The 13,344-nt window shown below is 50.7% G+C and overlaps 1 protein-coding gene across 8 annotated transcripts in view; it reads right to left on the bottom strand.

Moving 5' to 3' along the window:
- Positions 1-13,344, bottom strand: part of TOM1L2 (target of myb1 like 2 membrane trafficking protein) — a 122,755-nt gene that overhangs the window by 49,597 nt on the left and 59,814 nt on the right. For 7 of the 8 annotated variants that reach the window (XM_045487595.1, XM_045487598.1, XM_045487597.1 and 4 more), the window contains exons 2-3: positions 11,168-11,252; positions 3,698-3,776 (exon numbers count right to left, since the gene is read on the bottom strand). In XM_045487595.1, the coding sequence (XP_045343551.1) occupies positions 3,698-3,776; positions 11,168-11,252 (164 nt within the window). Of the gene's footprint in view, positions 1-3,697; positions 3,777-5,600; positions 6,255-11,167; positions 11,253-13,344 lie in introns of those variants that run through there. The other variant, XM_045487599.1, reaches the window with a different exon arrangement.

Here is a 13,344-nt window from a genome sequence, read left to right as displayed (position 1 = left end):
CTAAAAAGCTTTTGCACAGCAGAAGAAACGATCAGCAAAATAAAAAGGCAGTCCACAGAATGGGAAACAATATTTGCAAACTATCTACCTGATAAGTGACTATTATCAAAAATATATAAGGAACTTAACTCAACAGCAAATAAAAAAATACACAAACAAATAAGCAAAACCAATCCAATTAAAAATGGGCAAAGATGGCCTGGCTGGCTCAGCTGGAACATGTGACTCTTTATCTAGGGGTTGTAAGTTCAAGCTCCAGGATGGATGTAGAGATTACTAAAAAAATAAATAAATAAACTTAAAAAATTTGTTCATTTTTAACGGAGAGAGAAGCAGAGAAGAGAGGGAGACAGAATCGCAAGCAGGCTCTGTGCCATCAGCGCAGAGCGTGATGTGGGGCCCGAACCCACAAACTGTGACATCATGACCTGAGCCAAAACCGAGCCAGACGCTCAACCAACTGAGCCACCCAGGTACCCACAAAATAAATAAACTTTTTAAAAAATGGGCAAAAAAACCCTGAAATAGACATGTCTTCAAGGAAGATGCACACATGGCCAACAGGCACATGAAAAAGTACTCAACCACTTATCATCAGGGAAATGCAAATCAAAAACCACAATAAAAGATCACTTCACACTTGTTACAATGGCTAGTATCAAAAAAACAAGAGACGGGGCGCCTGGGTGGCGCAGTCGGTTAAGCGTCCGACTTCAGCCAGGTCACGATCTCGCGGTCCGTGGGTTCGAGCCCCGCGTCGGGCTCTGGGCTGATGGCTCAGAGCCTGGAGCCTGTTTCCGATTCTGTGTCTCCCTCTCTCTCTGCCCCTCCCCCGTTCATGCTCTGTCTCTCTCTGTCCCAAAAATAAATAAACGTTGAAAAAAAAAAATTTAAAAAAAAAAAAAAAAACAAGAGACAAGTGCTGATGAGGATGTAGAGAGAAAGGAACCCTTGGGCACTGCTGGGAATGTAAATTGGTGCAGCCACTATGGAAAACAGTATGGAAGCTTCTTAAAAAATTAAAAATAGAGCTACCATATGATCCAGCAATCCCACTTCTGCGTATCTGTCTGAAAGAAATGAAAACAGGGTATCAAAGAGGTATCTGTACCCCCATATTCACGGCAGCATTATTCACAATAGCCAACAAACAGAAACAACGTAAGTACCCACTGATAGATGAACGCATAGACAAAACGTTGAGATATATGTGTATGTCGTATTTCTTTATCCATGTGTACAGACACACACTGGAATAGTATTCAGCCATAAAAAGGAAGGAAATCTTGCCTTTTGCAACAACATTGAGCTTAAGGCCATTATACTAAATGAAGTAAGTTAAATAAAGAAAAACAAGGGGCACCCGGGTGGCTCAGTCTGTTCAGTGTATGACTCTTGATTTTTGGCTCAGGTCATAATCGCACGGTTCGTGAGTTTTGAGCCCCACATCAGGCTCTGCACTCACGGAGTGGAGCCTGCTTGGGATTCTCAGTCTCCCTCTCTCTCTGCCCTTCCCTGCTCATGCTCTCTCTCCCCCTCAAAAATAACTAAAATTTAAAAAAAGAGAAACAGGGGCGCCTGGGTGGCGCGGTCGGTTAAGCGTCCGACTTCACCCAGGTCGCGATCTCGCGGTCGTGAGTTCGAGCCCCGCGTCGGGCTCTGGGCTGATGGCTCAGAGCCTGGAGCCTGTTTCCGATTCTGTGTCTCCCTCTCTCTCTGCCCTTCCCCCGTTCATGCTCTGTCTCTCTCTGTCCCAAAAATAAATAAACGTTGAAAAAAAAAAATAAAAAAAAAAAAAGAGAAACAAATACCTAGTGTTTCTCACTTGTATGCAGAACCTAAAAAAGCTGAGCTCACAGCCACAGAGTAAAATGGTGGCTATGGAGCACGGGATATGGGGAGACACTGGTCAAAGTGTACAAATTCCCAGCTATGACTAAGTTCTAGGGATCTAATGGAGAGCATGGGGACCATAATTAACAACACTGCAGTATATATTTGACAGTTAAATTAGATCCCAGGGGTGTCTTAGGGGTGTCAGTCAGTTAAGCATCCAACTCTTGATATTGGCTCAGGTCATGATCTCACAGTTCGTGGGATGGAGCCCTGCATCGGCTCCATGCAGACAGCACAGAGCCTGGTTGGGATTCTCTCTCTCCCCCTCCAGCGCGTGTGCGTGCTCTTTGTCTCTCTCTCTCTCTCTCTCAAAAATAAACTTTAAAAAAAAAAAAAAAAGAAAGAAATTGGATCTTAAATGCTATTCCCCTCCCCCAACAAAGGTAATTACGTGAGTAGACAGAGGTGTTTACTAACCTTATTGTGGTAATCATTTTGCAATATACACATGTATCAAATCATCACACTGTGTACCTTAAACTTACATATGTTACATGTCAATAATCTCGTTAAAACTGGGAGAATAATAATAACAACAGACCTGACCATCAGGAAATGTTCAATGCCGTTCAATGGTCTTCCAGAAGGAAGTAAAGGCAGAGACCCCTTTAGAAAGATTTTCATCCAACCAACACGATTACCATTAGGTTGGGTGTGTAAAGGGGTAGGTACCAGGAAAATGTTCTGATATGTTAGAACTCATTCCCTGGTGATTTTAGCTACTGAAAACAATTCATTTTGGGTATCACCCTGGGTTTCATGAATGCCAAGGATCAAATTGTGAGCAAAAACCAAAAGCTTTCAAGTCACTACTTCTCAGCTGGTCTTTTTCTTCTTTATTATTCAAACCCCAATTCCCTGGCAGAGAACTCTCTCCTAATAAGTCTTGGGTTTTCACTTGGGTGAAAAATCCAAACAGTTTTCCTGCTTTAAAAGGAAACATGTTAGAGCTGTTTGGGATAAACAAACTATTCAAACCTACAGAAAAGCCCACGTGCTGACCTGTTAACAGTTTTCATTGTGAGAACTCACTGTGGCCCAGATTTTGCCACATCTGAGTAACTGTTAGCTTTCTGGACAGAAATAACACCTGAAGTTGTCCCTTTGAACTTCCTAACATTTTAAGAAAGGGCAAAAATCTGATCTGTTCCTTCCTGAAAGGAGTCACTAGGCTGACTTTTTCCAGAACCTCTGCACCAATGACCAGTTTTTACCCCATAATTTACAGCCGGGCATTCACTAGCCACGAAGTCTGGGTGAACCCCCGAACCTCTCTGAGTCTCCATTTCTTCATCTGCATGAGGGAATGATGAAATCTGTTTGGGAAGGTTACTGTACACAATCGCTTTACCCCCTGAAAAGCTCAGCACAGTCCCAGGCAGGTTCTGGGTGGAAGTCGGCAGGTTTGGAAGCAGGAACCTTGACACCTGGAGAGGCAGCTGGCCTCGCTGCGTCACAGCAGACTGGTGGCAGCAAGGACAGCCAGACCCAGGCCTTTCTTCGGCTTCTCTGCTCTGGGATTTTGTAGCAGTCAGTGCTGCCCATGCCTTATCTTCTGCTGGTATGGACCAGACTGCAGCCCATCCCCCATTTCAGGGGAAGGCAGGAAAACCCAAGGTCACTACGGGAAGGTTCTGCCGCTCTCCAGTGGCCCTTGCACCAAGCCGTCCACAGGCCACGGCTACCGGAGGCTGTGCTGAGTGGACAGTGGGAAGGCCCTGTGAGTGGGGCAAGGCCAGGAATGTGGATTTCCCCAAATGCTTCCCCCCACACTCCCATGCCCCATGAGGGCAGCACTCACTGTTAACGCCAGCATGACTTCTCTGTAGTTCCGGTTCCCGTTGAGCCGCTTCTTCAGGGCTCGAATGGCGTCCTTTGGCCTGGAGAGAAGGACATATTAAAACCTCACGAGTCCACTTGGGGCACTGACCCACAGATTCACCCCCGTCTGTGTGGACTAGCATATATACAAGGTTGTATGTTATACACACGGTTATAGGAGCCATGTTTATAAACATAGAAGATTGGAAACAAACTAAATCTTCATCAATGTGAAACAGGTTAATTTCTGTAACTTTATTTATTTTCAGAGAGAGAAGGCGAGAGGAGGAGGGGCAGAGAGAGAGGGAGAGAGACCAAAATCCCAAGCAGGCTCCGTGCTGCCAGCACAGAGCCCGATGCAGGGCTCGAACTCACAAACCATGAGACCATGACCCAAGCTGAAGTCAGACACTTAACCAACTGAGCCATCCAGGTGCCCCTGAAACACGTTAATTAAAAAAAAAAAATTTTTTTTTTAACATTTATTCTTTTTTAGTAATCTCTACACCCAAACGTGGTGCTCAAACTCATGACCCTGAGATCACCTTGGCGCCCTGAAACAGGTTAATTTAAATCATGTTTATACACACAATGGAACACTACATAGCTGCACCCAAGAATACAGACACTCCTGGGCACCTGGGTGGCTCAGTTGGTTAGGTGTCCGACTCTTAATTTCGGCTCAGGTCATGATCTCACAGTTCATGAAACTGAGCCCCGAGGCCCTCTGCACTCTCAGCACACAGCCTGCTTGGGATTCTCTCTCCCTCCCTCTCTGCTCATGCTCTCAAATAAACAAACAAACAAACAAACAAACAAACGTGAAAAAAAAAGAATAAAGATGCACTCTATGCACCAACATGGAGGGAACTCAAAGATGTGAGAGTAGAGTCATCTGTACAAAGTGTATAATGTATGCTATTCTTTGGCTTATAAAAGGACAACATACATACATACATAGTGCACGTGACAGCAGAGGAAAAGAATCCCTGAAAGGAGACCCAAGAAGCTGGTAACTTTGGCTGCCCCTGAAGAGGGGAACTGGATGACAGAGGAGGGGGTGGGTTTTTCACTGGACTGCTTTTTTACAGCCCTTTTGAATTTTGCCTCAAATTCAAGTATTATTTACTCAGAACAACAATGAACCCACTGGCGTGGGGTACACTAAAGAGACAACAGACACAGAAGCAGAAGAGACAATGGCCAGGTGCTTGCTGAGGCCTGGCTGTTCTGCTCCTCCCCAATTCCATGGAGCTCCTTTTTGCCCTGAGAAAACTTAAGTCTCCTCAAAACCCACAGAACTATGTGTTTTTAGGTAATGGAGCGGATGTGGATTCCCAGAGGCAGGTTCGTAAGCTGATCGTTTGGAACCTGGAACACGTTCTTTCTTAAATCGTGGATTAGAGCCGGGAGTTGGGGTCCCCAGCCAGCCCTCTAGAAGCACCTAGCAGGTGCAGCCCGTGCATCTGACAAGCTTATTGACTTTATTCTAAACCAGGATCCAACAAAGCTGTGGGACCTCAGGGTCACCTCTGGCATGAAGGCCTTGCCCTCTGACACCCAGCACCCGAGCTCCGGGGAGCCCCCGGGCCAGCTGCAGGCCGGCCCTTTGCTGTATCATAAGTGGGCTCCAGCCCTCCCCTGACCAGCGTGTCAGTACATCTGGGTCTCTTGAAAAACTGAAGGTCTGTCAGTCAGGGACCTCCTATTCCTGCAGCTCAGAAGTGTTTATGATTTCTTCACCAAATGAAAAAGTCCTTTCAAATATGTGTGAGGAAGCTGGGGGAAGGGAGGGTGGGAACTCTGCTAATCAGCCCAATTTAGACAGAAATACACAGGAGCAAGACAAGGCTTCTAGAAGAAATTTTAAAACACTGAGTCACCTATTTCCCATTCCCAACTTGAAACGTGGCTGCCTGCAGGAATTCTTGGCTCCTGAGCCCAAAGGCTGATGGGACGAGCTCTCTGGGGAAGGGGTCCCTGCCAAGTGTGTCTGCAGTACGGCTGCAGTTTCCAAATAGGGATGCTGATTTCTGCAAATACGGGGCTTGACAAGCTCCTGGCTTTGAGGACTGTTTGTGGACTTGAGCTGGTGAAGGTCAGCGGCTGCTGGCCAGGAGCATGGATTGATTTCCTCTTTCTCAAAGGCTCTGCCAAGCCACGGTCAGCCCTGACCCCCGGCTGCCGTCCCTCTCCATCCAGCTTCGTCCCTCTCCTCTTGAACTTCCACGGAGCAGAAAAATGGGCACAGCCTCCAAGGGCTGCGATCACTTCTAGCTCACAGAGCATGGCACGCACAGAGCTCTCCCAGTGTGGGGGTGATGGTGGTGGTGGGAAATCAGAGAGTCAGCAGGCTCCTGGGTTAGAGTTAAAATGGAAATTCAGCGGCGGGAAGTACTGCCTCAGAGTGACTGGGTGAGCACAAAAGCAAGTATTTATCTCTCTCCCCGGGGGAGAAGCTTCAGAGAGGAGGATCAAAGTCATGTCAGAGGAATTGCAAAGTTTCAAGCAGCAGCGGCAGATTAGACAGCAAGGAGCTGGAAACAGGGAAAAAGGAGAGAAGGAAGAGTCAAGAGCCAAGATGGAACAGGGAAAAGGAGCAGGAGGGGGGAAGGGCCCCGTGAGATGCCCCACCGCCCTGGCAGCCTTCAGCAGAAAGGTGGGCCCCTCAGGGCAGCACCCAGGGCCTCACGATCCGGCCTCTGGGCCATCTTCAGCCTCCCATAAGGTCTCCTCCACCCCAGACTCATAAGAACCCTTCTTTCTAGTCATACTTGAACCCATCTTGGCCTTTCGCTCCAGAACTGCTGCTTCTGAGCCGCTTGCTCCTTATTCCCTCCCAAGAGGACAGGACTACCCCACCTCCACCACGGCAGACTCTTCCTCTCCCTCCCATCCTCCAGCCCTCTTCCCCCCCCTCCCCCCCGCCTTTCTGCTGCCATCGTGGTCTACTGCAGTCATGGAGGTGGTTATTCCTGCGCACACCCTCCAGCTTAAGAGGCTGGCGCACAAAGATGCCATCAGCAAGGGAAGGTCTAGAGGTGGTCATGAAAATGACCCAGGTCAGTGGCTCCTCCTCAGAGCCGCACATCAGAATCACCTGGGGATTCAAACCCACACACCTGGGCCCTAACTAGGAAGGTCTGGGCGAGGCCTGGTAAACTGGGTCTAAAACATTCCCAGGTAGATTATTCAGTCAGGCGCTCTTGGTTAATGGCCGATGGAATGATTCAGGGTATGGGGGACTGCCACACAAGGCCCGGGGATGGAGGGGATCTCAGCCTTGGACATTAGGGAAAGCCCAAGGAGGGGCCTGTGGGGCCGGTGACCGACTCTGCACCCACCAGGACCGCCACCTGCCAGAGGTGTGGCTTTGAATAAATACGTGCGGGCAGAACTTTGGTGGCTGGAGCCGGGGAAGACTGCACTTCCGTCCAGCCTCTGTCCCTTTTAGCTGGGCTGTGGGACCTTTGGCAAGTGAGCAAACCACTCTGGACCTCGGTTTCCTCCACATTAAAACAGGCTGTCCCTACCTTCTGGGGTTGTTGCGGGACTGAGTGCACGAGCGGTGCAATCCGGGGCTTGGCATGGGGGCCTGGCATATACACAGCAAGTGTTCAGAGACTGGCAGACAGGGTAAGGGCAGCAAACCCACAGAGATCACTACCAAGGACCGGCCAGATAACACCACAAATGAAAAGTGAAGAAATCACGCCAATGCGAGTCTTTAACGTGTATAAAGAGCAAACTCCTATGTAGAGCAGGATGTGGACACATATACGGCCAAACACTTCACAAATATTTACTCCTTTAATCCTTGTAACCACCCCATGGGACAGGCACTGCTGGCACCCCCACTTTATAAATGAGGACAATGAGACACAGGGGTGCACAGCAAGGGAGTGGAGGACCTAGAATTCCAGCCTAGGCAGGTGGCTCCAGGCTCCCGCTACACTCCCCTTCCTACGGGCATGCTGCACACACTGTCCACCAGCCCGGGCGGCCACCTCCCTGCCCCACCCCCCACCATCCCCCCACCTTACCTGGCTGGTGCCCTCATCTGCTGTAAGACTCCACTTGGGTGTCACCTCCTCCAAGAACTTTGCGCTGACAGCCCCAGGGCCAGCCAGCTGCCACAGCTCTAGTCTCTCTCAGTTATATGCAGCTTCCCTGGTCTCGCCGTGTTAGGATTATGTTCTGTATTCCTCATCAGACCAAGTCCCTTAGGGACTCCATCCATTTACTCGCTTCCTTAACTAGTGCTTGTCAAGAGTCAATTATGTGTATGTATACTGTGCTAGCGTTGGGATAAAATGGTCAGTGAAACAGAATCCTGCCCTCATGGAGCGCACAGTCGAGGGGGGTTCGCGGGGGGACAGACACTCTAACAAGCATCGGGCAAATATGTAAGTTTCAATGGTGAGGGGTGCAGTATAATACACAGTGCCGTGAAATCACAGACAGGGCACTTGTCCAAATCAGGAGAGGGGTGTCAAGGAAATGAGATTCAAACTGAGATCCAGTGAGTGCCAGAACTAATCAATGAAAGGGAGAGGAACACCAGGACCAAAGCCCTGAAGCAGGGAGGAGCTGAAGGGGTGCCCAACCATTAGCTGACCTTTTAGAGTTTTTCTCCCAATTCACAAGAGATCTGACACTCCCCCTCATTGCAGAGGCTAAGACAGAAAATCCCCAGGCGTCCATGAGGCCCAGGGCTCTCACTCAAAACTTCAGGAACAGGAGCGTGGGCCACTGTGGGAGAAGGGGACTCAGGGGTTGGGAACGGAAGGTGATCCACCTCTTAGACCTGGGAAGGAGGAAGCTCCACTCTAACAGATATTCATATATGCCCACATTTGTGGAGAACTGCAAGTGGGAAGTTCAAGGAATTGAAAAGATCAGTGGGGTTAAAGGATGAGGACAAGGGGAGAGGGCCCCAAACGGAGTGGCAGAGGGACCGGGTTATCACGCAGAGTTCAGTCCACTTTTGGGAAAAGCTCACAGGACTTCCACTGGGAGCGAAGGCTTGTCTTCTAAAAGACAGTCAGGGGACGAGAGGGAAAGGGCGAAAGGTAGAGCACCCGGAGGCTACAGCCTGACTCTAGGGGTGACACAGGAATACGGCTCTTTACAACCCGACCGACCTGAAGCGCCATGCCAAGCCCTCCCTCCCCAAGGGGCACCCCCTCCCCACTATTTCCCTGCTCGTCCAGATCGCTCGTGTCCCCAGCACACTGCCCTTTCATGCCACTCTGATCTACACGCCACACTGCTTTCACCGCCCCACTGAGGTCCAGCCTGGAGCCTGCCCCTCTGTGTCTGCTGCAAAGGGCACACACCTTGGTCACAGCCCGCCCGGCCCCACCGGGTGAGCCCCTCCAGAGCAGCTGAGGGACACTCATCTCGACATCCTGGCAATGGCTGTACCTCCCCCTGTGGGGTCAATGAATGTGGCCGGACAACCGGACAAAGGAGGCCGTGAGTGGGAGACAAGAGGAAGAAAGGAGCGCAGTAGCTCCAGTATCAGAAATGCACAGTCCCCAACAACTCTCCGTGACTCGGCTGTGTGCCAGGCACCAAACTGACCACCGCCACTTAGGAACAGCAATATGCCATCGTTCACGGAAGACCCCAGCACCAAACTCACACCTCCAGCGCAGGCCGCCGCCCCCAGCTCCATACCCCTCTGTGCCAAGGACCCAGCAGCACTGCACCCAGCAGGCAGCTCAGATCTGCGGGATTTTAGCCGACCTTCTGATCTCTGCCCCTCTGCCTGCTCCCTCCTTATGGCAGCTCAGTTCCAAACACTGGAGAGGGGGCGCCTGGGTGAATTAGTCAGTTAAGCATCCGACTCTGGCTCAGGTCGCGATCTCATGGTTCATGAGTTTGAGCCCTGCACTGCATCGGACTCCCCGCGGTCAGCGTGGAGCCCACTTAGGATCCTCTGTCGCTCTCTCTGTCTCTCAAAAATAAATAAAACATTAATAAAAACCAAAACAGTGGAGTTTTCTTGGCTCTTCTCTCATGCCCCCATCCACCTCACAAACTCCACTGGCTCCACCTTCTAAATATGTTCTGAATCTGACCGTTTCTCTCTCCCTCCTCTAAGGTCTTCTGGATCAAAGTCACCATCACCCCACACCAGGGTTATTGTATTATTCTAACTGGCTTCCCGTTTTCTGCCCTCTGTCCTTCCCACGCTCGACCAGACCATTCTGAACATGGTAGCCAGAGTGATCTCCTTAAAATGAGCATTAGACCATGCCCCTCTCTGCTCAAATCCCCTCCCTCCACGTCAAGGCCAGAGCCCCGTGGTGCCCGCACTATTTGGATGGGGACAAGTCTGACCTCACCCCTCCTCGCTCTCTCCGCTCTGGCCCCAGGGACCTCTTGTGATTCCTCCAACATTACTACCTGCCCTTTGTCCTGGGACTGCCATGCTTGCTGTCCCCTCCGTCTGGAAGGTTCTTCCCTAGTGTCATCCTCACACCTCACCCCCTCATCTCCTTCAAGTCTTTCTTCAATGTCACCTTCTCAAGTGAGGCTCTCCTTGATTTTTCCACTTAAAATGGCTAACTCCCGGCTTCGTTTCTCTCCAATCTTGTCACCAACTGACCATGTAATGTGAACACGTAATGGCTTCGAGGGCGTCTGTCCTGCTCCCTGCTGTGCCCTGGGCACTCACCCTGGGGCCCAGCACGAGGCTGTCACTCAGTAAGTATCTGTTCAGCCCCGGTTTACGCAGGGCAAGGCCGCAAGGGCCAGAGCCAAGATGTAAGCCGGAGTCCGGACTGTCCTCCTCATCACTCTAGGGAGGGCTGGAGAGGGCGTGGCTACGGCAAATACCATCTTTTACGGTGCGGACAGAGGGCCAAACACAGACAAATCGGGAAGAAGCGTGAACAGAATACAGCTGGCTAGAAGAGGACATAAACAGCCAGAAGGACCGACCTGGCAGCACAGGAATGGGAGGGGGTGGCCTGTGGGGCAAGAGACGCTGTGTCACAGCCTCACGCGGACTTCCACTCCCTGCCTCCCTCTGTGGACACTGGGGGCCCTCTCCCTCTTGCGGGTCTAGCCCGGCAAAGCAGGGCAGAGACAGCCTCACTGTGGGGGGAAGGGGAGGCAGAGCCAGGGAGGAGGGACCGGAGGAGGTGACAACCACGGGGGACCAAGTACCCAAGCAACTTCAGTTTCACTTGTGAGTCAAAGCAGGTTATTAAAAGAGGTCGTCACTGCTCTAAGGCAAGCGCTGCTGATGGGGGGTGGGCTGGTGGGGGGGGGGGTGGAGGCAGGAGGAAAGACAGAGTGTCAGTTTATTAAATGCCAAAGCAAACAGATGAAAAGCAAAACAAAAAGTACAACACTGCCGCCCTTAAGCCCTGACAGGCTTTGGGTGAGCCCCCAGGACAAGTTTCACATGAGGTGGGGGTGGGGGAGGGACACATACCCTTCCTCCGTCTCATTGATAATGTCGCAGATCTCCATGTTCAACGTCCAGTCTTCGCTTTGCAGGGAGCCATCTGTTGCCTTTTCTGTAAAGTCAGAGAGAAAACGGATTTGCATTTTTCCCAGAATCAGGGGGCCCTGGCAGGAAACACGAAGGGGCCAGAACCACCACATCCCCCTCCCAAGCACATGGGCTGGGCCGACAGAGCAGTTCTAAGGGTGCTATTTTCACAAGGGAGCATCCAGAGAGAGATCTGGCCCTGAGTGTTGCAAGATGGAAAGTTCTGGAGATTGGCTGCGTGACAATGTGAACACACGGAACACTTGAAAAAATGGTTAAGATGGTAATCTTCACGTTACGTGTATTTCGACATAATTAAAAGTTTCAAAAATTAGGGGCGCCTGGGTGGCGCAGTCGGTTAAGCGTCCGACTTCAGCCAGGTCACGATCTCGCGGTCCGGGAGTTCGAGCCCCGCGTCGGGCTCTGGGCTGATGGCTCAGAGCCTGGAGCCTGTTTCCGATTCTGTGTCTCCCTCTCTCTCTGCCCCTCCCCCGTTCATGCTCTGTCTCTCTCTGTCCCAAAAAAAAAAAAAAAACGTTGAAAAAAAAAAAAAGTTTCAAAAATTAAATGAAAACACTCACAACCCCCTAAGGTAGGTATTATTCCCTCCCGCATTGAAAAGGAAGGAAACAGGCTCAGAAAGGCTGGGTACTTGTCTGGGATCTCATCATTGGGACTGGGGGTACCGGCATCCAATCTCAGGGTGCTTGTCTCCAAAGCCTACAAAGTTGCATGATCCTGCCCCACCTGCTGGTAAAGCTGGACTTTTTTTTTTTTTTTTTTAAGTTTATTTATTTTGAGAGAGACAGAGACAGCAGAAGTGGGGGAGGGGCGGGGAGAGAGGGACAGAGGGGGGGAGAGAGAGAGAGAGAGAGAGAGAGAGAGAGAGAGAGAGAGAGAGAATATCCCAAGCAGGCTCTGCGCTGCCAGTGCAGAGCCCGACGCGGAGCTCGAATCCATGAAACCACAAGATCGTGACCTGAGCAGAAACCAAGAGTCCAGCGCTCAACCTACTGAGCCACCCAGGTGCCCCTAGGAAAGCTGGACTTTGGATCTGGGGTCGTAGCTTAGACAAATTCTAAACGTGCCCCATCCTACCTGTACGGTTCATGAGAGGGATAACATCACCACCATTTTCTTCATACAACCCACACTTCCACTGACAGATAAGAAAACAAACGACCTCTGTACATGCTGAAATTGTCCTGGTTTTACTGGATGCAGCTCTGGGGAAGTGACACTTGTTTTTACATAACATACTAGAACTCACACATCCAAACAAAGGCTGTACTTATAAGCAGTGACAATATACTCCAAAAATATAGCTACTGCTCAAGACATTTGTGCAACAGCTTCAGTCTGCATGTAAATGCCCCATTGTTTTAATTTTTGCCAAAAATGACACATCCCCAACTTTTCCACCCTCTTTCTTCATCAACCTTAACACCCAAAGACCCGTTGAAACAAGCAAGCGCGCCCATAAATGAGGCGGCTCTGTGTCTCAGGCAAATGCTGGGCCTGCAGCGGACTGGGCAGGGTGCTGGGAAGGCTCCAAGATCTGAGGAACCCTTAACCAAAGTCCACAATGGTGCCAGGCTGGCAGGGACAGAGGGAGTATCTGGTGTGTGCCCATAAGAAAAAAAGTGTGTGTGGAGAGGGAGAGGCAGGGATGAGAACCCGTGTCGGAGACTCACTGGAGGCAGACAGGTCCCCCAGACGCTGCTCCCCTGCCCTGTCCACCGCCTGCATGTGGAAAAGAGCAGCCACAGCAGGAGAGCTACCTGGAGGGTGAGGGTGGGGACAGACAACAGCCACCGTGGGAAGGATAGGGAAAGGCCCCCAGGAAGAATGGCCCAAAGCAGCGGTCAGCTTAGCCTAGAGAAAAAGACTAAGTACAGAGGCTACAGGAAGGCAGAGGGGACAGGCATGAGGCAGCATCTGGGAATCACCCAGCAGCGTGTCCCCTTGGCACTGGGCATCAGCCGGAGGCGGAAGGCCACAGCCAGGTCCTGGAGACGGTAACTGTGTGAGTGAAATGATTCGCGCCTCTGGCCCTCTGCTCTCCCTGCCACGCTCAGCTGTCTCTGAACGGCCCTCCCCTTCAAGGTGTCCACTCC

Source organism: Leopardus geoffroyi, chromosome E1 (assembly GCF_018350155.1).
Source record: "Leopardus geoffroyi isolate Oge1 chromosome E1, O.geoffroyi_Oge1_pat1.0, whole genome shotgun sequence".
Taxonomy (NCBI): Eukaryota; Metazoa; Chordata; class Mammalia; order Carnivora; family Felidae; genus Leopardus; species Leopardus geoffroyi.
This window is presented reverse-complemented; position numbering and strand designations above follow the sequence as displayed.